The sequence below is a fragment of the Salmo salar genome, chromosome 03 (genome assembly GCF_965601325.2).
Source record: "Salmo salar chromosome 03, fSalSal1, whole genome shotgun sequence".
In the NCBI taxonomy this organism is placed as follows: domain Eukaryota; kingdom Metazoa; phylum Chordata; class Actinopteri; order Salmoniformes; family Salmonidae; genus Salmo; species Salmo salar.
The window spans coordinates 44038920-44066029 of record NC_138293.1 but is presented as its reverse complement, the minus strand read 5'-3'; the positions used below and the strand labels follow the sequence as shown (position 1 = coordinate 44066029).

Genomic DNA, 27110 nt, shown 5'->3' with positions numbered 1-27110 from the left:
ATTATTCTCTGTAGCGCCTTACGATCAGATGCCGAACAGTTGCCATACCAGGCAGTGATGCAACCGGTCAGGATGCTCTCAATGGTGCAGCTGTAGAACTTTTTGAGGATCTGGGGACCCATGCTAAATATTTTCAGTCTCCCGGGGAGAAAACTTTCCGTGGGAATTAACGGGAATATATTGGAATTAACAGGAATGTATTGGAATTAACGGAAATATATGCAAATTAATATTAATACCATTTAAATGTAGATGTTTTTTGCATTGGATATATTTACCATATCATATGGAGGCAGAAACATAAACCTTTCACCTTATAAGAAGACATAATTGCAAATGATTAAATCCTTCCAATAGAAATAAATACAAATATTTAGTTACGAATTGAACTTTAATTAAATTAATTGACTCTTCACATGGGATGATTTCAATGAACAAGAAAAGAAAGGGAGTACTGAATGATCCCCAATGATCCATCGCATCTCCCAAAAATGTTTTCAACATACATCTGTGAAATGATAGTCTAGAAACGAAAGATTTGGTTGTCTTCTCCCTGGACCTCCTCAATGTCCAGCTCTTGAACATCAGACTCTGAGGCCTCATCTTCACTGTCACTTTCCAACCTTGTTGAGGAGGTTTGTTGTCTCGTTGTCAGCCACCTTTGCTCGTTGTCAGGCTCAAAAAGCCTCAAATTTGCCTGGATGGCCATCAATTTTTCAACCCTTGTATTGGTCAGCCTGTTGCGTGCTATGGTCTGAGTGTTCCCAAACAAGGACCAGTTGTGCTCTGAGGCGGCTGATGTTGGTGGGATTTGGAGGATGATGGAGGCAACAGGGGAAAGAGCCTCAGATCCACAAAGTTCCTTCCACCAGGTGGCTGATGAGATATCTTGGCACGACTGCCATATTGCATCTCCAACCCAAAGCCCTTGCTTGGAAGTGTACTTTGCCAGACTGCCAAGAACCTTGCCCTCATCCAGACCAAGGTGTACGCTGCGGCGTGTGTGGGATTCAGACAGAAGTCTTCACTCTTTTTGATGTATTTCAGAACTGCAGTTTCCTCTGCTTGGAGCAACAGTGAAGTGGACTGGGAGGTACGGATTTCTTCTCTTACATCTGCAAGCAGAGTCTGAACATCAGACAGGATGGCATTGTCTCCCTCAATCCGTGCAATGGCTACTGCTAAAGGTTTCAGGAGTTTCAGGCTGCTTACCACTCTCTCCCAAAATACATCATCAAGGAGGATCCTCTTGATGGGGCTGTCCATATCAGCAGACTGTGATATGGCCATTTCTTGGAGAGACTCCTTCCCCTCCAGGAGACTGTCAAACATGATGACAACACCACCCCAATGGGTGTTGCTGGGAAGCTTCAATGTGGTGCTCTTATTCTTCTCAATTTGATTGGTGAGGTAGATTGCTGCTGTAACTTGATGACCCTTCACATACCTAACCATTTCCTTGGATCTCTTGTAGAGTGTATCCATTGTTTTCAGTGCCATGATGTCCTTGAGGAGCAGATTCAATGCATGAGCAGCACAGCCAACGGGTGTGATGTGAGGGTAGGACTCCTCCACTTTAGACCAAGCAGCCTTCATGTTTGCAGCATTGTCTGTCACCAGCGCAAATACCTTCTGTGGTCTAAGGTCATTGATGACTGCCTTCAGCTCATCTGCAATGTAGAGACCGGTGTGTCTGTTGTCCCTTGTGTCTGTGCTCTTGAGAATACTGGTTGAGGGGTGGAGATGATGTAGTTAATTATTCCTTGCCCACGAACATTCGACCACCCATCAGAGATGATTGCAATACAGTCTGCTTTCGCTATGATTTGCTTGACCTTCGCTTGAACTCTGTTGAACTCTGCATCCAACAAATTAGTAGATAATACATGTCTGGTTGGAGGAGTGTATGGTGGGCGAAGAACATTCAGAAATCTCTTCCAATACACATTGCCTGTGAGCATCAGATGTGAACCAGTTGCGTACACAGCTTGAGCAAGACATTCATCAGCATTTCTCTGACTACGTTCCTCCATTGGGTAAAAAAACTTCAGATTCCAGGAGGACCATGAGCTGTTGCTATCGATAAGGTGTCTGATTCATCATTTTCACCTCGAATAGAAGTAGAGGGACTTTGTCAGAGGTTGCTTGTGTAACAGTATAGCTTCCGTCCCTCTCCTCGTACCTACCTGGGCTCAAACCAGGGACCCTCTGCACACATTACATTTACATTTACATTTTAGTCATTTAGCAGACGCACTTATCCAGAGCGACTTACAGTAGTGAATGCATACATTTCATACCATGCATTTTTTTTTGACAACATTGACAACAGCCACCCTCGAAGCATCGTTACCCATCACTCCACAAAAGCCGCAGGGAACAACTACTTCAAGGTCTCAGAGTGAGTGACGTCACCGATTGAAACGCTATTAGCGCGCACCCCGCTAACTAGCTAGCCATTTCACATCAGTTACACTTGTTGTGAGCGCTGAGGGAACTTTATGCACTTGGCCAGATGATTCTGCATCTTTGTTGCATTCTTCACATATGATTTGGCACAGTATTTGCAAATGTACAAAGCTTTTCCTTCTACATTAGCTGCAGTGAAATGTCTCCACACATCAGATAGTGCCTGTGGCATTTTCCTGTAAAAATGAGAAAAAAAGGAGTAAATATTTAAAAAATACAATCCCATGTAGAGATAAATAGTTCAGCAGTTAGATTAAACAACTCCTTTGTAAGATAAAAGTTTTTAAATGAAATATGTATGGAAACAGGTGAATTAGTTGCACCCCTTCTCAAAAAACCTACACTCGATCCCTCCGATGTCAACAACTACAGACCAGTATCCCTTCTTTCTTTTCTCTCCAAAACTCTTGAGCGTGTCATCCTTGGCCAGCTCTCTTGCTATCTCTCTCAGAATGACCTTCTTGATCCAAATCAGTCAGGTTTCAAGACTGGGCATTCAACTGAGACTGCTCTTCTCTGTGTCACGGAGGCTCTCCGCACTGCTAAAGCTAACTCTCTCTCCTCTGCTCTCATCCTTCTAGACCTATCTGCTGCCTTTGATACTGTGAACCATCAGATCCTCCTCTCCACCCTCTCTGAGTTGGGTATCTCCAGCGCGGCTCACTCTTGGATTGCGTCCTACCTGACAGGTCGCTCCTACCAGGTGGCGTGGCGAGAATCCGTCTCCGCACCACGTGCTCTCACCACTGGTGTCCCCCAGGGCTCAGTTCTAGGCCCTCCTCTATTCTCACTATACACCAAGTCACTTGGCTCTGTCATATCCTCACATGGTCTCTCCTATCATTGCTATGCAGATGACACATAATTAATCTTCTCCTTTCCCCCTTCTGATAACCAGGTGGCGAATCGCATCTCTGCATGTCTGGCAGACATATCAGTGTGGATGACGGATCACCACCTCAAGCTGAACCTCGGCAAGACGGAGCTGCTCTTCCTCCCGGGGAAGGACTGCCCGTTCCATGATCTCACCATCACGGTTGACAACTCCATTGTGTCCTCCTCCCAGAGTGCTAAGAGCCTTGGCGTGACCCTGGACAACACCCTGTTGTTCTCCGCTAACATCAAGGCGGTGACCCGATCCTGTAGGTTCATAATCTACAACATTCGCAGAGTACCACCCTGCCTTACACAGGAAGCGGCGCAGGTCCTAATCCAGGCACTTGTCATCTCCCGTCTGGATTACTGCAACATGCTGTTGGCGGGGCTCCCTGCCTGTGCCATTAAACCCCTACAACTCATCCAGAACGCCGCAGCCCGTCTGGTGTTCAACCTTCCCAAGTTCTCTCACGTCAACCCGCTCCTCCGCACACTCCACTGGCTTCCAGTTGAAGCTCGCATCTGCTACAAGACCATGGTGCTTGCCTACGGCGCTGTGAGGGGAACGGCACCGCCGTACCTTCAGGCTCTGATCAGTCCCTACACCCAAAGAAGGGCACTGCGTTCATCCACCTCTGGCCTGCTCGGCTCCCTACCTCTGCGGAAGCACAGTTCCCGCTCAGCCCAGTCAAAAGTGTTTGCTGCTCCGGCACCCCAATGGTGGAACAAGCTCCCTCACGCCGCCAGGACAGCGGAGTCAATCACCACCTTCCGGAGACACCTGAAACCCCATCTCTTTAAGGAATACCTGGGATAGGATAAAGTAATCCTTCTAACCCCCCCCCAAACCCTCCCCCCCCAAAAAAATATATACATGTACTATTGTAAAGTGGTTGTTCCACTGGATATCATAAGGTGAATGCACCAATTTGTAAGTCGCTCTGGATAAGAGCGTCTGCTAAATGACGTAAATGTAAATGTAATTAACAGTCCTCCGTTAGCAGTCTCAAGTAAGCTAAAACCCACATGGTATCAAAACCTACAGTTGAAGTCGGAAGTTTACATACACCTTAGCCAAATACATTTAAACTCTGTTTTTCACAATTCCTGACATTTAATCCTAGTAAAAATTCCCTGTCTTAGGTCAGTTAGGATCACCACTTTATTTTAAGAATGTGAAATGTCAGAATAATAGTAGAGAGGATGATTTATTTCAGCTTTTATTTCTTTCATCACATTCCCAGTGGGTCAGAAGTTTACATACACTCAATTAGTATTTGGTAGCGTTGACTTTAAATTGTTTAACTTGAGTCAAACATTTCATGTTGCCTTCCACAAGCTTCCACAAGAATTTGGATGAATTTTGGCACATTCCTCCAGACAGAGCTGGTGTAACTTAGTCAGGTTTGCACACGCTTTTTAGTTCTGCCCACAAATTTTCTATGGGATTGTGGTCAGGGCTTTGTGATGGCCACTCCAATACCTTGACTTTGTTGTTCTTAGGCCATTTTGCCACAACTTTGGAAGTATTCTTGGTCATTGTCCATTTGGAAGACCCATTTGCGACCAAGCTTTAACTTCCTGACTGATGTCTTGAGATGTTGTGCCTCATGATGCCATCTATTATGTGAAGTGCACCAGTCCCTCCTGCAGCAAAGCACCCCCACAACATGATGCTGCCACCCCCGTGCTTCACGGTTTGGATGGTGTTCTTCGGCTTGCAAGCCTCCCTCTTTTTCCTCCAAACATAACGATGGTCATTATGGCCAAACAGTTCTATTTATGTTTCATCAGACCAGAGGACATTTCTCCAAAAAGTACAATCTTTGTCCCCATGTACAGTTGCAAACCGTAGTCTGGCTTTTTTATGGCGGTTTTGGAGCAGTGGCTTCTTCCTTGCTGAGCGGCCTTTCAGGTTATGTCGACTCGTTTTACTGTGGATTTATATACTTTTGTACCTGTTTCCTCCAGCATCTTCACAAGGTCCTTTGCTGTTGTTCTGGGATTGATTTGCACTTTTCACACCAAAGTACGTACATCTCTAGGAGACAGAACCTGTCTCCTTCCTGAGCGGTATGACACTGCGTGTTCCCGTGGTGTTTATACTTCCGTACTATTGTTTGTACAGATGAACGTAGTACCTTCAGGCGTTTGGAAATTGCTCCCAAGGATAAACCAGACTTGTGGCGGTCTACAATTATTTTTCTGAGGTCTTGGCTGATTTCTTTTGATTTTCCCATGATGTCAAACAAAGAGGCACTGAGTTTGAAGGTAGGCCTTGAAATACATCCACAGGTACACCTCCAATTGACTCAAATGAGGTAAATTAGATTATCAAAAGCTTCTAACGCCGTGACATCATTTTCTGGAATTTTCCAAGCTGTTTAAATGCACAGTCAACTCAGTGTATGTAAACTTCTGACCCACTGGAATTGTGATACAGTGAATTATAAGTGAAATAATCTGTCTGTAAACAATTGTTGGAAAAATGACTTGTGTCATGCACAAAGTAGATGTCCTAACCGACTTGCCAAAACTATAGTTTGTTAACAAGAAATTTGTGGAGTGGTTAAAAAATGAGTTTTAATGACTCCAACCTAACTGTATGTAAACTTCCGACTTCAACTGTAACTAGCAGAAATTATTAACAAGATAGAAATGATTTAAACACACTTTACTGTAGTCTACTATTTACTAGTTAACAAAAAATCTTGTATGTCATATAAAATATATTCACCCCACCCTGTTTTGTAATCAAAACTTACCAGAAAGTATGTAGTCCTTGGCTCAGACAGAGTAGTAGCGTGGGTTCAATAGCATCTCATTAGTGTGCAAGATCTTGAGAATCAGTTGTGCATGTGATGGAAGAATGCACTGTGCATGCAGTGTTGCAATTCCATTGAATTGGGGATAATTTAACCAAAATATGCCACAAGACCTAGAATTGCCTTGTGTATCCCACAAAAATGTTTCACCGAAGCTAAGTAGTAACATTAACATTACGACTTCTAATTGCAGTCGCTGTACTCATAATATATAGGAGAACGATCACCTTATGGCGAGGATAGCAGTGCTGCAAGCCCAGCTTCAGACGCAATCGTTAGGCAAGGGTAATTTAAGTGTAGGAAAGGATGAAACCATGTCTGTGCCACCAGTAAGTACAGATAGTAGCATTGGGGTGCCCTTGCACAATCCCCGCAGCCGGACAATTTTCTCATGGCTTCTGGAGGGAAATGCTGTAGGAATGCTCAACTGGTGTCGCTCATTTAGCCGACAGAAACTTTCAACCGGTTCTCCCCATTAAGCAACGGGTCCGAGTCAGAGGCCAAGCCTTCTCTGGTCTCTCCTCCTCCCGTTACGGGGTCTGAGACGCCGAAGACTCCCACCATTAGCTCTGACAAATTGAAAACCCTAGTCATTGGCGACTCCATTACCTATAGTATTAGACTTAAAATGAATCATCCACTGTTTACCAGGGGGCAGGGCTACCGACGTTAAGGCTAATCTGAAGATGGTGCTGGCTAAGGCTAAAACTGGTGAGTGTTGAGAGTATAGGGATATTGTTATCCACGTCGGCACCAACGATGTTAGGATGAAACAGTCAGAGGTCACCAAGCGCAACATAGCTTCACTGTGTAAATCAGCTAGAAAGACGTGTCGGCATTGATTAATTGTCTCTGGCCCCCTCCCAGTTAGGGTGTGTGATGAGCATTACAGCAGAGTCTCACAACTCAATCTCTGGTTGAAAACTGTTTTCTGCCCCTCCCAAAAGATAGAATTGGTAGATAGTTGGCCCTCTTTCTGGGACTCACCCACAAACAGGACCACGCCTGGCCTGCTGAGGAGTGACGGACTCCATCCTAGCTGGAGGGGTGCTCTCATCTTATCTATGAACATAGACAGGGCTCTAACTCCCCTAGCTCCACAGTGAGATAGGGTGCAGGCCAGGCAGCAGGATGTTAGCTTAGTGGAGTCTGCCACTAGCACAGTCAGTGTAGTCAGCTCAGCTATCCCCATTGAGACTGTGTCTGTGCCTTGATCTAGGTTGGGAAAAACTAAACATGGCGGTGTTCGCCTAAGCAATCTCACTGGAATAAAGACCTCCTCCATTCCTGTTATTATTGAAAGAAATTGTGATCTCACGTCTCAAAATAGGGCTATTTAATGTTAGATCCCTCACTTCCAAGGCAGTTATAGTCAATGAACTAATCACTGATCATAATCTTCATGTAATTGGGCTGACTGAAACATGGCTTAAACCTGATGAATTTACTGTGTTAAATGAGGCCTCTCCTCCTGGTTACACTAGTGACCATATCCCCCGCACATTCCGCAAAGGCGGAGGTGTTGCTAACATTTACAATAGCAAATTTCATTTTACAAAAAACCAACAGCTGTGTTTTCATATTTTGAGCTTCTAGTCATGAAATCTATGCAGCCTAATCAATAACTTTTTATAGCTACTGTTTACAGGCCTCCTGGGCCATATACAGCGTTCCTCACTGAGTTCCCTGAATTCCTATCAGATCTTGTAGTCATGGCAGATAAATTTCAAATTTTTGGTGACTTTAATATTCACATGGAAAAGTCCACAGACACACTCCAAAAGTCTTTCGGAGCCATCATCGGTTTTGTCCAACATGTCTCTGGACCTACTCACTGCTACAGTCATACTCTGGACCTAGTTTTGTCCCATTGAATAAATGTTGTGGATCTTAATGTTTTTCCTCATAATCCTGGACTATCGGACCACCATTTTATTACATTTGCAATCGCAACAACTAATCTGCTCAGACCCCAACCAAGGATCATCAAAAGCCGTGCTATAACTTCTCGGACAACTCCCTCCACCTACCCAAGGACGTCAGAGTACAAAAATCAGTTAACCACCTAACTGAGGAACTCAATTTAACCTTGCGTAATACCCTAGATGCAGTCACACCCCTAAAAACAAAAAACATTTGTCATAAGAAACTAGCTCCCTGGTATACAGAAAATACCCGAGCCCTGAAGTAAGCGTCCAGAAAATTTGAACGGAAATGGTGCTACACCAAACTGGAAGTCTTCCAACTAGCCTGGAAAGACAGTACCGTGCAGTATTGAAGAGCCCTCACTGCTGCTCGATCATCCTATTTTTCCAACTTAATTGAGGAAAATAAGAACAATCCAAAATTAATTTTTGATACTGTCACAAAGCTAACTAAAAAGCAGCATTCCCCAAAAGAGGATGGCTTTCACTTCAGCAGTGATAAATTCATGAACTTCTTCGACGAAAAGACCGTGATCATTAGAAAGCAAATTACGTACTCCTCTTTAAATCTGCGTATTTCTTCAAATCTCAGTTATCCTTTTAGGGACAGACGGTCAGGGCTTCACATTTCACTCGCATTTGTGAATAAAAATTGTCAAGTATGAACCCATTTATAATAAAATAAATGCTGCAGTAGCTGTTTTCAAAGTATTTCTGCTGTTTTGTTTCATAACTGGTAAATTAATCACACAAAGTCAAAGAACTACAAATCCTATATAGCCTATTCCACCACGCGCTGCAAAACTGCTGGCAGGGGTATGTGCGCACATGAAGAGCTGAGTGAAAGATTACTTTTTAGAAGTGCTGTGCACAGGTGTAAAAGTTGGTCTAATTTACTTGAAATGAAAGTCTACTGAAGTGAGACTTTATCCTTGTGTTTCTTGGCTATCTACATTGTTTTGTTCACACGCTAGGTTGTTTTTCTATGTTTGAGTTTCAACTGCTAGGGAAGAAAAGACAACGCTTCTACTACATTTACATTTAAGTCATTTAGCAGACGCTCTTATCCAGAGCGACTTACAAATTGGTGCATTCACCTTATGATATCCAGTGGAACAACCACTTTACAATAGTGCATCTAAATCTTTTAAGGGGGGGGGGGGGGGGGGGGGGGGGTTAGAAGGATTACTTTATCCTATCCTAGGTATTCCTTAAAGAGGTGGGGTTTTAGGTGTCTCCGGAAGGTGGTGATTGACTCCGCTGTCCTGGCGTCGTGAGGGAGCTTGTTCCACCATTGGGGTGCCAGAGCAGCGAACAGTTTTGACTGGGCTGAGCGGGAACTGTGCTTCCTCAGAGGTAGGGGGGCCAGCAGGCCAGAGGTGGATGAATGCAGTGCCCTTGTTTGGGTGTAGGGCCTGATCAGAGCCTGAAGGTATGGAGGTGCCGTTCCCTTCACAGCTCCGTAGGCAATCACCATGGTCTTGTAGCGGATGCGAGCTTCAACAGGAAGCCAGTGGAGAGAGCGGAGGAGTGGGGTGACGTGAGAGAACTTGGGAAGGTTGAACACCAGACGGGCTGCGGCGTTCTGGATGAGTTGTAGGGGTTTAATGGCACAGGCAGGGAGCCCAGCCAACAGCGAGTTGCAGTAATCCAGATGGGAGATGACAAGTGCCTGGATTAGGACCTGCGCCGCTTCCTGTGTGAGGCAGGGTCGTACTCTGCGAATGTTGTAGAGCATGAACCTACAGGATCGGGTCACCGCCTTGATGTTAGTGGAGAACGACAGGGTGTTGTCCAGGATCACGCCAAGGTTCTTAGCACTCTGGGAGGAGGACACAAGGGAGTTGTCAACCGTGATGGCGAGATCATGGAACGGGCAGTCCTTCCCCGGGAGGAAGAGCAGCTCCGTCTTGCCGAGGTTCAGCTTGAGCTGGTGATCCGTCATCCACACTGATATGTCTGACAGACATGCAGAGATGCGATTCGCCGCCTGGTTATCAGAAGGGGGAAAGGAGAAGATTAATTGTGTGTCGTCTGCATAGCAATGATAGGAGAGACCATGTGAGGATATGACAGAGCCAAGTGACTTGGTGTATAGCGAGAATAGGAGAGGGCCTAGAACAGAGCCCTGGGGGACACCAGTGGTGAGAGCGCATGGTGCGGAGACAGATTCTCGCCACGCCACCTGGTAGGAGCGACCTGTCATGTAGGACGCAATCCAAGCGTGGTCCGCGCCGGAGATGCCCAACTCGGAGAGGGTGGAGAGGAGGATCTGATGGTTCACAATATCAAAGGCAGCAGATAGGTCTAGAAGGATGAGAGCAGAGGAGAGAGAGTTAGCTTTAGCAGTGCGGAGAGCCTCCGTGACACAGAGAAGAGCAGTCTCAGTTGAATGCCCAGTCTTGAAACCTGACTGATTAGGATCAAGAAGGTCATTCTGAGAGAGATAGCAGGAGAGCTGGCCAAGGACGGCACGTTCAAGAGTTTTGGAGAGAAAAGAAAGAAGGGATACTGGTCTGTAGTTGTTGACATCGGAGGGATCGAGTGTAGGTTTTTTCAGAAGGGGTGCAACTCTCGCTCTCTTGAAGACGGAAGGGACATAGCCAGCGGTCAAGGATGAGTTGATGAGCGAGGTGAGGAAGGGGAGAAGGTCTCCGGAAATGGTCTGGAGAAGAGAGGAGGGGATAGGGTCAAGTGGGCAGGTTGTTGGGCGGCCGGCCGTCACAAGACGCGAGATTTCATCTGGAGAGAGAGGGGAGAAAGAGGTCAAAGCACAGGGTACGGCAGTGTGAGCAGGACCAGCGGTGTCGTTTGACTTAGCAAACGAGGATCGGATATCGTCAACCTTCTTTTCAAAATGGTTGACGAAGTCATCCGCAGAGAGGGAGGAGGGGGGGGAGGGGGAGGAGGATTCCGGAGGGAGGAGAAGGTAGCAAAGAGCTTCCTAGGGTTAGAGGCAGATGCTTGGAATTTAGAGTGGTAGAAAGTGGCTTTAGCAGCAGAGACAGAAGAGGAGAATGTAGAGAGGAGGGAGTGAAAGGATGCCAGGTCCGCAGGGAGGCGAGTTTTCCTCCATTTCCGCTCGGCTGCCCGGAGCCCTGTTCTGTGAGCTCGTAGTGAGTCGTCGAGCCACGGAGCAGGAGGGGAAGACCGAGCCGGCCTGGAGGATAGGGGACAGAGAAAATCAAAGGATGCAGAAAGGGAGGAGAGGAGGGTTGAGGAGGCAGAATCAGGAGATAGGTTGGAGAAGGTTTGAGCAGAGGGAAGAGATGATAGGATGGAAGAGGAGAGAGTAGCGGGAGAGAGAGAGCGAAGGTTGGGACGGCGCAATACCATCCGAGTAGGGGCAGAGTGAGAAGTGTTGGATGAGAGCAAGAGGGAAAAGGATACAAGGTAGTGGTCGGAGATTTGGAGGGGAGTTGCAATGAGATTAGTGGAAGAACAGCATCTAGTAAAGATGAGGTCAAGCGTATTGCCTGCCTTGTGAGTAGGGGGGGAAGGTGAGAGGGTGAGGTCAAAAGAGGAGAGGAGTGGAAAGAAGGAGGCAGAGAGGAATGAGTCAAAGGTAGACGTGGGGAGGTTAAAGTCACCCAGAACTGTGAGAGGTGAGCCATCCTCAGGAAAGGAACTTATCATGTCGTCAAGCTCATTGATGAACTCTCCAAGGGAACCTGGAGGGCGATAAATGATAAGGATGTTAAGCTTGAAAGGGCTGGTAACTGTGACAGCATGGAATTCAAATGAGGAGATAGACAGATGGGTCAGGGGAGAAAGAGAGAATGTCCACTTGGGAGAGATGAGGATTCCAGTGCCACCACCCCGCTGGCTCGATGCTCTAGGGGTATGCGAGAACACGTGGGCAGACGAAGAGAGAGCAGTAGGAGTAGCAGTGTTATCTGTGGTAATCCATGTTTCCGTCAGCGCCAGGAAGTCTAGGGACTGGAGGGTAGCATAGGCTGAGATGAACTCAGCCTTGTTGGCTGCAGACCGGCAGTTCCAGAGGCTGCCGGAGACCTGGAACTCCACGTGGGTCGTGCGCGCTGGGACCACCAGGTTAGAGTGGCAGCGGCCACGCGGTGTGAAGCGTTTGTATGGCCTGTGCAGAGAGGAGAGAACAGGGATAGACAGACACATAGTTGACAAGCTACAGAAGTGTTGTTTCTTGTATTATTGTCTCTTGTGTCTTTAGAGAACTGTTTCACTTTGATATCCTTTTTCTTCTGTCCTGATTTTCTCTTTCTTTTCTTCTGTTAACTAGATATTCTTTGTTGTTCTTCGTTAGCTAGCTAGCTTCTTCCAAAAGAGTCCCTAGCAACTGCTTAGCAACTGGTAAACAATTCAGCTAGCTAAGATAACTCCAATTTTATGAAAAATAGTTATTTTTCAAAAGCCTATCTTCTTTGTTTGTTGCTTGTTTTTTCTCCTATTCAGTCTTGCAGTTTTCTTAGCTTTTTTCCGATGTACTTCACTCTAAAAACCATGTAAATTTCAATATTTGTAGGAGCTCATTTTTCAGCTGCTGCTGCTCAAATTGGAGTTCCGGACCACTACTAGTCACACTCCATCTCTCAGGCACAAACATGACTAGAGTTTCATTACCACAGTAACCTCCCAGTAACCTAGCGGAACGCCTCACCAATTTCCAATGGTAGAGCGTGGCGCGACATACAAATACCTAAAAAATGCTATAACTTCAATTTCTCAAACATATGATTATTTTACACCATTTTAAAAGACAAGACTCTCGTTAACCTAACCACATTGTCCGATTTCAAAAAGGCTTTACAGCGAAAGCAAAACATTAGATTACGTCAGGAGAGTACCCTGCCAAAAATAATCACACAGCCATTTTCAAAGCAAACATATATGTCACAAAAACCAAAACCACAGCTAAATGCAGCACTAACCTTTGATGATCTTCATCAGATGACACTCCTAGGACATTATGTTATACAATACATGCATGTTTTGTTCAATCAAGTTCATATTTATATCAAAAAACAGCTTTTTACATTAGCATGTGATGTTCAGAACTAGCATACCCATCGCAAACTTCCGGTGAATTTACTAAATTACTCACGATAAACGTTTACAAAAAACATAACAATTATTTTAAGAATTATAGATACAGAACTCCTTTATGCAATCGTGGTGTCAGATTTTAAAATAGCTTTTCGGCAAAAGCACATTTTGCAATATTCTGAGTAGATAGCTCGCCATCACAGGCTAGCTAATTTGACACCCACCAAGTTTGGTGCTCACTAAACTCAGATTTACTATAAGAAAAATTGGATTACCTTTGCTGTTCTTCGTCAGAATGCACTCCCAGGACTTCTACTTCAACAACAAATCGGAGGGCTGCGTCACTTGAGTGGGTTGAGGCACTGCTGTGGTCTTCATGTCTGAGTTGGAGCCCCCCCCCTCGGGTTCATGTCATGGGGGAGATCTTTGTGGGCTATACTTGGCCTTGTCTCAGGATAGTAAGTTGCTGGTTGAAGATATCCCTCTAGTGGTGTGGGGGCTGTGCTTTGGCAAAGTGCGTGGGGTTATATCCTGCCTGTTTGGCCCTGTCCGGGGGTATCGTCGGATGGGGCCAGTGTCTCCCGACCGCTCCCGTCTCAGCCTCCATTATTTATGTTGCAATAGTTTGTGTTGGGGGGCTAGGGTCAGTCTGTTATATCTGGAGTATTTCTCCAGTCTTATCCGGTGTCCTGTGTGAGTTTAAGTATGCTCTCTCTAATTCTCTCTCTCTCTTTAGCTCTATCTCTCTCGGAGGACCTAAGCCCTAGGACCATGCCTCAGGACTACCTGGCCTGATGACTCCTTGCTGTCCCCAGTCCACCTGGTCGTGCTGCTGCTCCAGTTTCAACTGTTCTGCCTGCGGCTATGGAACCCTGACCTGTCCACCGGACGTGCTACCTTGTCCTAGACCTGCTATTTTCAACTCTCTAGAGACAGCAGGTGCGGTAGAGATACTCTGAATGATCGGCTATGAAAAGCCAACTGACATTTACTCCTGAGGTGCTGACCTGTTGCACCCTCTACAACCACTGTGATTATTATTATCTGACCCTGCTGTTCATCTATGAACATTTTAACATCTTGGCCATGTTCTGTTATAATTTCCACCCGGCACAGCCAGAAGAAGACTGGCCACCCCTCATAGCCTGGTTCCTCTCTAGGTTTCTTCCAAGGTTTCGGCCTTTCTAGGGAGTTTTTCCTAGGCACCGTGCTTCTACACCTGCATTGCTTGCTGTTTTAGGCTGGGTTTCTGTACAGAACTTTGTGACATCAGCTGATGTAAGAAGGGCTTTATAAATCATTTGATTGATTGATTCACTGTTATAAGCTAACGTTTTGGATGAATTTGAGCAAAATTCCCCAAATTCCTGGGCATAACTTCCCATGGAAAATTCTGGGAATTCTGGGAATTTACTGGAATGTTTACGACCCTTTGCAACCCTGGTCCTGGCACCACACTGCCAGGTCTCTGACCACCTCCATATAGGCTGTATCATCATTGGTAGTGATCAGGCCTACCACTGTTGTGTCGTCAGCAAACTTAATGATGGTGTTGGAGTCGTGCTTGGCCACGCAGTCGTGGGTGAACAAGGAGTACAGGAAGGGACTAAGCACACATCCCTGAGGGGCCCCAGTGTTGAGGATCAGCGTCGCAGATGTTTTTTTTTTTTAATTGAACCTTTTTTTAACTAGGCAAGTAAGTTAAGAACAAATTCTTATTTACAATGACGGCCTACACTGGCCAAATCCGGACGACGCTGGGCCAATTGTGCACTGCCCTATGGGACTCCCAATCACGGCTGGTTGTGATACAGCCTGGATTCGAACCAGGGTGTCTGTAGTGAAACCTCTAGCACTGAGATGCAGTGCCTTAGACTGTTGCGGCATTCGGGAACCCACCCACCCTGTTGCCTACTCTGACCACCTGGGGGTGGCCCGTCAGGAAGTCCAGGATCCAGTTGAAGAGGGAGGCGTTTAGTCCCAGGGCCCTTAGCTTCGTGATGAGCTTCATGGGCACTATGGTGTTGAACGCTAAGCTGTAGTCAATGAACAGCATCCTCACATAGGTGTTCCTTATTCCAGGTGGGAAAGGGCAGTGTGGAGTGCGATTAAGTTGAGGTTGCATCATCTGTGGATCTGTTGGGGCGGTATGTGAATTGGAGTATGGTTTCTGGCATGATGGTGTTGATGTGAGCCATGACCAGTCTTTCAAAGCACTTTATGGCTACCGATATGAGTGCTCCGGGGCGGTAATCATTTAGGAAGGTTACCTTTGCTTTCTTGGGCACAGGGACTATTGTGGTCTGTTTGAAACATGTAGGTATTACAGACTCGGCCAGGGAGAGGTTGAAAATGTCAGTGAAGACACTTGCCAGGTGGTCCGCGCATGCTTTGAGTACACATCCTGGTGTTCCGTCTGGCCCCGCGGCTTTGTGAATGTTGACCTGTTTAAAGGTCTTGTGTGATCACAGAGAGCGTGATCACACATTCGTCCGGGGAACAGCTGGTGCTCTCACGCATGCTTCAGTGTTGCTCGCCTCAAAGCGAGCATAAAAGGCATTTAGCTCGTCTGGTAGGCTCGCATCACTGGGCAGCTAGCGGCTGGGTTTTCCTTTGTAGTCCGTAATAGCTTTCAAGCCCTGCCACATCCAACGAGCGTCAGAGCTGGTGTAGTAGAATGCTGATTAGAGTACAGAGATAAAGTCTACATGTGATATACAAACCAGGCACAGAGATGCACATCGCTGATGTACCGAGCTGAGCATACCTGAAGGAACAGAGAGAGAAATTGCTGGATGGTGAGCTGGATGTAAACTACATCACTCATCAACTTCCTGTTTCAGAAGAGAAACTGCAGCAATTCAAAACAGCAACAGCAGAAGATGAAGAGTTAAGACTAGTCACAGAAACAGTTAAAGGATGGCCAGACACGAGAGGGAAAGTTACAAAGAAAATACAGCACTACTGAACCTTCAGAGAGGACTTGACATACTCAGATGGACTGCTGTTCAAAAGTTCAAAACTTGACGTTCCTCAGATAATGAGAGAAGAAATTATGGAAAAACTCCATGAAGAACACACGGGAATCGTAAAATGCAAGGGATGTTCTGTTTTGGCCAGGCATGGCTAAACAGATTGAAGATGCTGTGACAAAATGTGAAGTCTGCAACACACATTAAAACAACAACCAAAGAGAGCCGCTCATGTCTCATCCAGTCCCAGAGAGCTTGGGCCAAAGTTGGAGTGGACCTCTTCCATTACGACACAGAATATCTACTATTTGTGGATAACTACTCAAAATACCCAGAAATCTCAGAGCAGTGGGACTCAAGTAAACATATCATTACAGTACTAAAGTCGATCTTCTCAAGGAATGGGGTGCCCGATGTTTTGTGCTCCGACAATAGAAGACAGTTGGTGAGTCAAGAAATGGCAGAGTTCTCTACGAGCTGGGAGTTCAATCATGTCACGTCGAGCCCTAGATTTCTAGTCAAACGGCCAAGCTGAGAGAGCAGTTCAGACTGTAAAGAACTTGTTAAAAAAAGCACAAGACATAAACAGAGATCCTTACATAGCTCTCCTTAAGTACAGAAACCCACCCCTGGATGGAGTAGGTCTCTCACCTGCACAACTACTAATGGGAAGGAGGCTGAAGAAAAAGATTCTGACATCAAAGAGATTGTTAAAGCCAGGACTCTTATCAGCATGTCAGGCGCTGTCTCACAAGCAGACAACAGAGACAAAAACACTACTTTGACCAAGGCACACGTAAGCTTTCGGTCATGAAGGAAGGAGAACGAGTCAGGATCAGACAAGACAACAAATGGTAACCAGCAATTGTACTTGGAAAACATGACCAGCCAAGGTCAAACATAGTACAAACACCAAACGAGAGAATCTACAGAAGAAACCGGAGACACACTCCGAGAGAGTCAGAATGAGAGATAAAAAAAAGTCTAAATTAAGGGAGATGTCATGTATGTACATGTACTTACCTGGAGTGCCTGAAAGTGGCACTGTTACTAATTACTACATGTGATCGTCTGTACGTGCACTTGACCCATGACATCTGATAAACATTGTTCTTCTACCTGCATCCCTTCCTCAGTGTGCTAATATATTAAAAAGGTAAAAAGAAAATCCATACACGATAGAGAAAACTAACCTAATCCACCCAAATAAAAATAGTACATTGACAAAAACAAAACAAACTCCCACTTCTTCCTTCAAATCTCCATATGGCTTGTGACAATACTCCATGCAACTCCTCCGCCAAGAAATATTTCAATCCCAGGAACCGCACCCACACTAACATCTATTTTCCTGGACCTTCTCTCCACCTTGGCAGTGCCATTAATCACCATAGCTATAAAGGCCACAATGTCCACCTTCTTAACCTTTGAAATATCTGGGTCCTGCTGGTGAAAGGCAACCCCTGCAGTCTGCAGTGAAGGCTTATCCACCACCATGGACTCTTCTGGAACACCATTTGAACCCTCAACCCTTTTCCCAACCGCTGCATATGAAACGCTCTGGACAGCCCTGACCTTGGCCACTTCATTCTCCTTCACATTTGTCAAGCATTCCAAAGCAGTTGCTTGCTTCATGGTTCCCACCACAATCGCAACATGTCACATTTTCATCAATTTTAAAACATGACATTATCTTTTCCATAACTTGGACATCTTGACATCAGTGGCGACCCGTCATCCAGGGCAGGTGGGGCAGAGCTCCACATTTATAGCAAAAATAAATAAATATATTTTTTGGGCTTGCCTGTTTAACATGTTATTTTGGCATAAATACATGTCACATATCAGTTTGCAAACAATGTAAAAAATATATATAATTCAGTTAATAAAGCTGCATACAATCATGGTCTCTTTTTTGTTTTCTTGAGTAAGACCGCTCCAAAATGCAGATGTTTCAGCCTAGCTCAGTGCTTTCTGTGGTGGTGGGCCGAGCCAGCAAAATCTGGAGCGTTGCGCCGTGATTGGCTCAGTGTTGTGTCACTCATGGTGCTGGCGCTTGGCTTGCACGTACAAATTCAGCACACACAACATTCTATAATAGAATTGTGTTATTTGGCATGTCAAATTAAAAGCTTATTTAACACATCAAATAGTGTTATATGACGTGTATCTTTTTTGACACGCAAAGACCTAAATGGTGTTCAATGTGCCTCACCCTTATTAATTTTGCCTACTGTTCTAACTTGATGGTGCACGTATAACCTGTTTTAGAGAAATGTAACCATCGAATATTGTAAGAGCTTCTCATTGTCGGTTTATATTGGGACAGTTTTATGTAGGCCCTAACCGTTTGTGGGCACCGTTTGTCACCGCTATAGTGCAATTAATGTTAAGTCTTGTGGCTTTGCTGGCATGCATGACATGTCAACATCAACTGGTCAGAGGAGACTGTGTGAATCAGGCCTTCATGGTTGAATTGCTACAAAGAAACCACTACTAAAGGACACCAATATGAAGAAGAGACTTGCTTGGGCCAAGGAACACAAGCAATGGACGTTAGACCAGTGGAAATCTGTCCTTTTGGTCTCGAGTCCAAATTGGAGATTTTGGGTTCCAACCGCTGTGTCTTTGTGAGACACGGTTTGGGTGAACGGATGATCTCCGCATGTGCATTTCCCACCATAAAGCATGAAGGAGGAGGCGTGATGGTGTGGGGGTGCTTTGCTGGTGACACTGTCAGTGATTTATTTAGAATTCAAGGCACACTTAACCAGCATGGCTACCACAGCATTCTGCAGTGATACACCATCCCATCTGGTTTGTGCTTAGTGGGACTATCATTTGTTTTTCAACAGGACAATGACCCAAAACACACCTCCAGGCTGTGTAAGGCCTATTTGCCCAAGAAGTAGAGTGATGGAGTGCTGCTTCAGATGACCTGGTCTCCACAATCACCTGACCTAAACCCAGTCTTCCCTGTGGCTCAGTTGGTGTAGCATGGTGTTTGCAATGCCAGCATGGTGTGTGCCACGCCAGGGTTGTGGGTTCGATTCCCACAGGGGGCCAGTACAAAAACTAAAAAAATTATGAAATGTATGCATTCACTACTGTAAGTTGCTCTGGATAAGAGCGTCTGCTAAATGACTAAAATGTAAATGTAAATGTAATGCCACTTGTTTTTTTTGCCCCACCAAGATTTAAATGCTAAAATCGCCACTGCTTGGCATGTGTACGTTTCATTAATCACAATTATTTAATCCAGTTGGGCCCTATGTTCCATTGAGGCTCAAAGACAATGCAAAACACACTAATAAAGAAAATAGTCAATGTATTACATTTGGAATGTAAAAACATAATATGCCATATTGCTCAATCCTGGCCTGACTGGGAAAACAGTAGTAAAAAGTAATAAAACCGTTTTCAGTGTTTACCATCACAGCAACAACAACAAAAAATCTGCAGTCAGAGACACTTCCCCACCAAAAAAGAACATTTAAATCACTATTCTTCAGTTATAAACAAAATACATGCTATCATACCCTGCTAGATCAATATTCAGGTTGGCAACACCAATTAAATTACAACAAAATGATTTTCCTGATTATAGGGACTCAAAGACGTGTGGGGCTGTAAACATGAAGTACACTTTGGGGAGATGGGGCAGAGGAGCATAGGAGTTACTCAATTATATTTAATTGAATCCTCACATCCTCCCTCCTTGTCTCCTTCTCAAAGCACATGGAGTAAATCTTACATTCCCCACCCTCGGATCTTCTCCAATGCATTTTGTGAAAGAGGCAAGTAGAGGGTGCGAGGAATCAAGGAAATACAATTGACATACACCCCAGGAATTAGACTACTGTGAGGTCATCCGAGAGGAATGAGACTGGCCGACTATCCGTCCTGCTGCTGGATGAAGGGATTGGGGATGGCTTCCATGCCATCCTGAGGACAGATGAGCACCACGGACGTCCCTCTACAAACCACCAGGCCCAGCTGCCGCGTGTCCTCGGTCAACTTGAACTGGTCGTCAGGATCTGGAAACAATAGAAGGAAGTGACATAACAGGCCAGAGGTCATTGACAGTATGTGCAACTTCACCATGATTGACCCAACACATGCTTCTTTTTAAAATTGGCAAATGATGACCTTTTGGTTTCATTGTCAATTTTTTTACTGAGGGGCTACATCACATACGTATTCCATTTAAGTCTGTGGGCAACAGTCTCCTCACAAACCCAGGAGTGCATTTTTACTTATGTAGAAGTGATATGAGGTCATACAAGCAAGTCTTAGTTTCTGCTACATACCCCGCAAGTACTCGATGGTGCTGTCCAATACCAGGTTCAACAGGGGGTCAAACCCCTTCAAGACTCCACTGGCTGAGACAAATAAATTTGGATTATTATCTTGAATAGAATCAGGGAGAAGAACACTAGAGAAGAAGATGAGGACTGTGGCCAGTCATGGAACAGCATTTCCACACAGGCAAAAGTTTGTCAGTGTTCTGTTGTGAAAGCTGCATGTTTTCACATAGTAATGAAGAGGATTAAGTAAATGTTAACTTCACTTTCTTTTCAATAGCTAGATCAAAAGGTAAAAACTGTGATTTAGGCCTACCCTCTCGTCCTCCCTGAAACTTCACACGGATTTGTTTATCAATGTACTTTGACAGGTCAAAGATACTCTCTTTCTTCTTCTTCTCCCCTTCCTTGTTTCTGTCCTGGTTTCTGTCCTGAAAGGAAAACATTTAGTATATTTATTTAGCACGCTACTATGAATCAATCATGAGTTTCCACCTCACGCTAACAAAGATCTCAACCCACTCCATCTCTCGGTAGTAGTGGTCAGAATACTGTAACTAGATTGAAAGACACCTATTTTCAATTTGTAAGGACTATAGAACCGATAGTGGACGATATATTAGGTGGTTTTGGATAAGTTTATGCAGGGTCAGTTCCAGGCATAAGCGACATAAACGGTCGCTTAGGGCCCCTGGCCGCTAGACAGTGGTCTAAGGCACTGCATCTCAGTGCTAGAGGCGTCACTACAGACACCCTGGTTCGAATCCAGGCTGTATCACAACCGGCCGTGATTGGGAGTCCGATAGGGCGGCGAACGATTGGCCCAGCGTTGTCCGGATTTGGCCGGTGTAGGCCGCCATTGTAAATAAGAATTTGTTCTTAACTGACATGCCTAGTTAAATAAAAGGGTTAAATAAATTTACAAAAATCTAATAATAATAATAATAATTTGGCAGCCAAGCATCGATCATCATGTCACCAGAAGAAGACCATCGATATTTATTGGAAAGGAGGAATTTATTCATTTTAGGAGGTATTTGACCCAGTTATGTTAGAGACGTAAAGACTTACATACATTGTCAACCTGACAATTTCTAATAACTATTTATCAATTCAATAATGTTTGAATAACAAGTATATTAGGTAAATCTGCAATAATAATTTTAAGTAAAAATAACCATTAGGTGTAAGTAGGTCTAAATACCTTGAGTGCAAAAGCTCATCCAAGTTTACTTCGATACGATGGTTATTATATCAATATTTGCGCATAAAAGCTTTTCCACCGCCATTTCTTGCATAATGAATTTTACTGACACAAAAAGATTCCACCTTGTCTAGAGTGTTTTGTTGACACTTGGAAAGTTTACAGACAAATTAGCTATTTCCTTTAGGCCTGTCATGACATTTTTTTATCCAACATTTACTTTACTCGCATAAAAGTTTAGATGGAAACCTGGTTATTTTCTCTACGCCCCATGGCAAAATGTGTACTATCGCAGGAAATTAATGTCAAGAAGGGGGCTGTCATGCCAAATAGTGTCCCCCGGCCAAATAGTGTCACAATGGGATTCGATGAGCTCTAGATTCTGTTGCTAGGGCTGTTGCTAGAATTTGCAACGTTCTGACCGGATTAAGTAATGAACCAAAGGGTCCGTTGCTATGCTGGTTGCTTGGCTCCAATTTACCTCGTAGGTTGCAGGCAGTTCTAATTCTATTTCACCGCTCAGTCCACTCAAAATTAATACCTCAGAATTGCCACGAGGTTGGGGAGTGCCCACAACCAAATCCAAAAAGGCTAGAGTTTATGGAAGAAATGATCCACTCTGCCATTTTTTTGCTACTACCCTTGCAGTCTCCCTTGCAGTCTCCTGAGTTGGCCACTAGTAGGAACTGCACCTCCGTTTTTCACGTTTATTGATAAATGCACGGAGTTTCTGGTTGTCCAGAGGTGTGAGCTTCCCTGGGATGGTTTGTGCAGAAATTCTTTGGTTGTGCAAAACCACAGTTTCATTAGTGTTCCTAGTGGCTGGTCTTGGACGATCCCTCGGGTGAAGAAGCCGGATGTGGAGGTCCTGGGCTGGTGTAGTTACAGATGGTCTGTGGTTGAGGCCGGTTGGACGTACTGCCAAATTCTCTAAAACGACGTTGGTGGTCGGCTTATCAAATCAAATTGTATTTGTCACATGCGCCGAATGCAACAGATGTAGACCTTACCGTGAAATGCTTACTTACAAGACCTTAACCAACAATGCGTTTTGAAGAAGAAAAAAAAGAGAAAAAAAATTGCTGTAAAATAACAATTACGAGGCTATATACAGGGGATACCGTACAGGTTAATCGAGGTAATATGTACATGTAGGTAGGGGTAAAGTGACTATGCATAGATAATAAACAGTGAGTAGCAGTAGCGTAAAAAATGTGGGGGACAATGCAAATAGTACGGGGAGATAAAGTAACATTCAATTCTCTGACAACAGCTGTTACCAATTGCACACTCCCTTAAAACATGAGACATCTGTGTCATTGTGGCCTTTTATTGTCCCCAGCACAAGGTGCAGCTGTGTAATGACCATGCTGTTTAATCAGCTTCTTGATAATCCATCCACCTAACAGGTGTGGCATATCTTGGCAAAGGAGAAATGCTCCTTAACAGGCAGTGCTTTACTTGGGCGGGAGCTGTTTGAAGGCTGTACCGGCACTTCAAATTTTGGGAGAATTGCTCCTCTATAAAAAAACAAAATAGCCTGTCACTGGCTCCAGATGCACACACCAAGGCAAAAAAGGTTGATCAAAGCGGAATGAATGCGGGATCTTCATTGAATAGCAATGGAGAGTGGGAATTCATTTCTTGATTCCGCTTTGTTCAAGTTTATTTGCTTCTAATCTGTGAATCTGTGTGTGACAGTAGGCTTTTCGAGATTGTGCAGATTGAAAATGTGCCCGCCTGAATGGCATGATGCGCTGTTCCAAATTGTCAAATGAGGGTTTGTACGGTCATGAAAAGTCATGGAAATTTGTTTCATAATTGTTGTTAATGTAATTCATGAAAGCACACTTTAAATATGATCAATCAATTAAACAACTACATATCAGCCAATATCGGAATGACCCTTCAGTGCAGGTCTATGGTGCTACATGTGTGCCAGTGCGAGTGGGCCGTTGCCCGAGGAGAGAGAGCGCGACATTTCAGAAGCAGGTATAAAATAATGACAGACTAACTAGATCACCAATTCAAAACATAACTAGTAGCAGTTGTCTCTCTAGGTAACTATAGCTAACTAAGCATTCATTTTGTTGTTGCCTTTCCACCGGCACTGTAGAGCCTAAATACATCTGCACAGTTGGAAAGCTGGGATTCTCCTCTATTAAACATTAGCCATGTAATTGTGACAACGTTAAAAATATTCTAAGAGTAGCCTAATTGACAAATAACTTGCTGTGTATAGATCTCCCCAGAAACATTATTTCTGCCTTATATATAAACATGTCTAGTTAGATACCTTGCTTTGAAGTACCCTACCGTATCCATTTGATTCCTGATTTATTGAACGAGGGAATCATTTTATAAAGACAAAAGTATTTGTTTGTAATGTTGAAAAAGCCTGCACACCCAGGAGCTCTCCAGATGGAGGGTTGACCACATGTTAACAACATGTGACTAACAGTGCAGTTCTATGTGGGGGACTAAGTGCCTTGATTATGGGCACAACCACGGTAGAAGGTGGTATGTCTACATCACACAGAGCAGCTTTCCAGTGCCAATAATACTTACTTTTTCATGTAGGCTATAATAATAGTTATGAACATTTGGTTAGAAGTCATGGAAAATTTGTATAAACCGTTAACAGTGAATAGTCAGGTCTGTCTAGCATAATGTAATTTGTGAATTTCAGTGAATATAGTCTAATGGACCGATTTGGAAAAAGACAGCTCCTGCACTTCTTCCATCCCAAGTCAAGCACTGCTAACAGGGATGTAAACAATTGTGTACAACATTTTAGAAATAAGCTTTTTGAGCGAAAATAACGTTTCTGGGAATTTTATTGGGAATTTTATTTCAGCTCATGAAACATGCGACCAACACTTTACATGTTGCGTTAAATTGTTTGTTCAGTATAAAAGCCTCTACCAAATATTCCACAACGTCCTGCAGCCTGTACGAACTGCCCTGTTTGGTTTTTGTAGTAGACGGCCCATCATTCTCAGACAACTTGAGTTCATTTGATGCTTATGTTTTTTTTATTCCGTCTATACGGAATTTTCTAATGTAGTCTAACGTAACCTTGCACGTTTTGCCGAATGTATTCTCGTCATCTGCAACGTCCCAATGGGGTTTCAAGAGATGTATTCAAGTGGGTGGATAATTCTTTGCTTTGTCGGTTTCATTGACAACACGATGCAATCTAAACAGCACGCTCCCAAATATGTCTACTCTGCCCTCACTTGCTAGTTACCAGAATACTGTTACTAGATTGAAAGAGACACGTATTTTCAATCGCTAAGTAAATAATATACAATAGACAATAAATAGTTTACGACGATTTAGAAAAGTTTATGGAAGATATGATTGACTCACCGCCATTTTTAAACTGTTCCAGCCACGCCTTTCGAACTCCAACCTTTGACCCGGAAGAAGCAAAATAATAAATTTTTAGCTCAGCTGTTTCAAGTTGTTTCTATATACATTAAATCAAATGTAGCCAATTTTTAGGCCAATTTTAACGCCTCAATGTATTGTAAATCACAAGTTTAGCTAGTATGCTGACAGAAAACACCTGGATTTTATCGCAATAATTTCATTGACATCGATGTAAACCAATCAAAATGTATGCAACTCGGCGCTGGATCAAAATGAACCAATGATAAACGCATTTGATAATATGAGCGGGAGCTGGCAAAACAGCTGGTGGCCGCACTGTGCTGAGCAATGGGTATCATAAAAATTCATGAAAACCAATAGGGAAAATATGTTTCTCCTTGCTCCCTCAGAACAATAGGTCTATACGTGCTTTATTTCAAATGGATATTGTGTCCATTCCTTATGTCACAAGTTACTGGAATACATTGGTCACTAATATTTGTTGGGAAAAAGTCTGGTTATTACCAAACAAATACTTGCTTGTTAACAAGTTCAAAGAGGTCTCTTTCGGAATGATCCATAAGTATTACCCTGCGAATCATTACCTGAAGAATCTTAAAAAATACATTAACATTGATTGTACTTTTTGTGTTGAGCATCCAGAAACAGTTTCACATTTATTTTGGCATTGTCTACATGAAAACAATTATGGAAAGATATTCTCAGTTTTATAATTGTTGATATTCTTGATGACTTTTGTTTTTTTATGGGAGAATGTGCTGCTCGGTTTCCTTAACCATAATAATCTGATTGTGCTAATGGCAAAATGTCATATTCATAAATGTAAATTCACTAATAAAAAAACACTTCTGTGTTTTCTATAAGGAATTCTAGCAGTACATTAAGACCAGTATACATTCTTCTAATAAGAAAGCTGTTAAAACAATCAATATGTGTGCACCTTTTAAGGTCTTTGTATAATCTGTCGTTTGTTGTACCCCCTAGCATATGTTATCATTGTCTGTTTGTATACTTCTTATACAGATTTTTCTCCAATAATAATAATAAAAAAATGTTTTTAAAAAATTCATGAAAACAAAAATGAGCTTTTTGGTCTTAATTTAAGGTTAAGTTTAGGCATAAGGTTAGCAGTGTAGTTAAGGTTCGGTTTAAAATCTGATTTTAAGAAGATACTTTTTAGAAATAGGCGGAGTTTAGCCATATTTATGATTTTGTGGCTGTGGTAACTAGTCACGACTGGACCGGAGTAGTGCGGGTAATGGGGAGATAACAATAAGCTAAGCAACATGAAGGCTTCGCTAAACCTGGTTTGGGCAGTTATTCTCATAAAACAGGTGAGATTGGTCTCATGTCTATTCACCCAATATAATGTGGCCTTAATCTGTAAAACAATCTAAACAGTCAGTACGTGTACTTTTGTCAAGGTAATTAGCGTGCATGCTAACATACACCAACGATTGAGTACAAATCAAATCACATTTTATTTGTCACATGCGCCGAATACAGCAGGTGTAGACCTTACCGTGAAATGCGTACCTTTTTTTAACCAACAATGCAGTTATAGAAATAGAGTTAAGAAGATATTTACTAAATAAACTAAATCAAATCAAAAAGTAACACAAGACAATTACATCACAATAACGAGGCTATATACAGGGGGTACCGGTACCGAGTCAATGTGCGGGGGTACAGGTTAGTCGAGGTACAGTAGGGCGCTGAGAATATTCGTAGCTACACAGGGCTCGTTATTATTGTGTATTTATTTAACCTTTATTTAACTAGCAAGTCAGTTAAGAACAAATTGTTTTTTTTACAACGAACCCTCCCCTAACCCGGACGATGCTGGGCCAATTGTGCGCTGCCACATGGGACTCCTGATCACGGCCGGTTGTGATACAGCCCGGGATCGAACCTGGGTCTGTAGTGACGCCTCTAGCACTGCGATGCAGTGCATTACATGCTGACCACACCGCTCGCATCGCGTGTGCATCAACGAGCATCTGCGTATCCAGATGCTAAAATAGAACTTGGTTCTATGTGTGACACTTTACATGTGCAAGTCCTGCCTCTCCCATCTCCTCATTGGTTTTTAGGAGCATATACCCACTTGGGTGATT

At 43.8% G+C, this 27110-nt stretch overlaps 2 protein-coding genes across 7 annotated transcripts in view; one reads left to right on the top strand and one right to left on the bottom strand.

Moving 5' to 3' along the window:
* Positions 1-19401: 19401 nt before the first annotated feature.
* LOC100195694 (LSM7 homolog, U6 small nuclear RNA associated (S. cerevisiae)) lies at positions 19402-24999 on the bottom strand. Its single transcript, NM_001140723.2, is given in 4 exon segments — positions 19402-20126; positions 20400-20471; positions 20710-20824; positions 24970-24999. Coding segments are annotated over 4 exon segments (336 nt in total). The 5' UTR covers positions 24976-24999; the 3' UTR covers positions 19402-19983.
* Positions 25000-26210: 1211 nt separating this feature from the next.
* LOC106600469 (signal peptide peptidase-like 2B) overlaps positions 26211-27110 on the top strand; it is a 60100-nt gene continuing 59200 nt past the window's right edge. For all 6 annotated transcript variants that reach the window (XM_045714854.2, XM_045714853.2, XM_082973515.1 and 3 more), the window contains exon 1: positions 26211-26327. In XM_045714854.2, the coding sequence (XP_045570810.1) occupies positions 26280-26327 (48 nt within the window). In that variant the 5' untranslated portion in view covers positions 26211-26279. The remainder of the gene's footprint in view (positions 26328-27110) is intronic.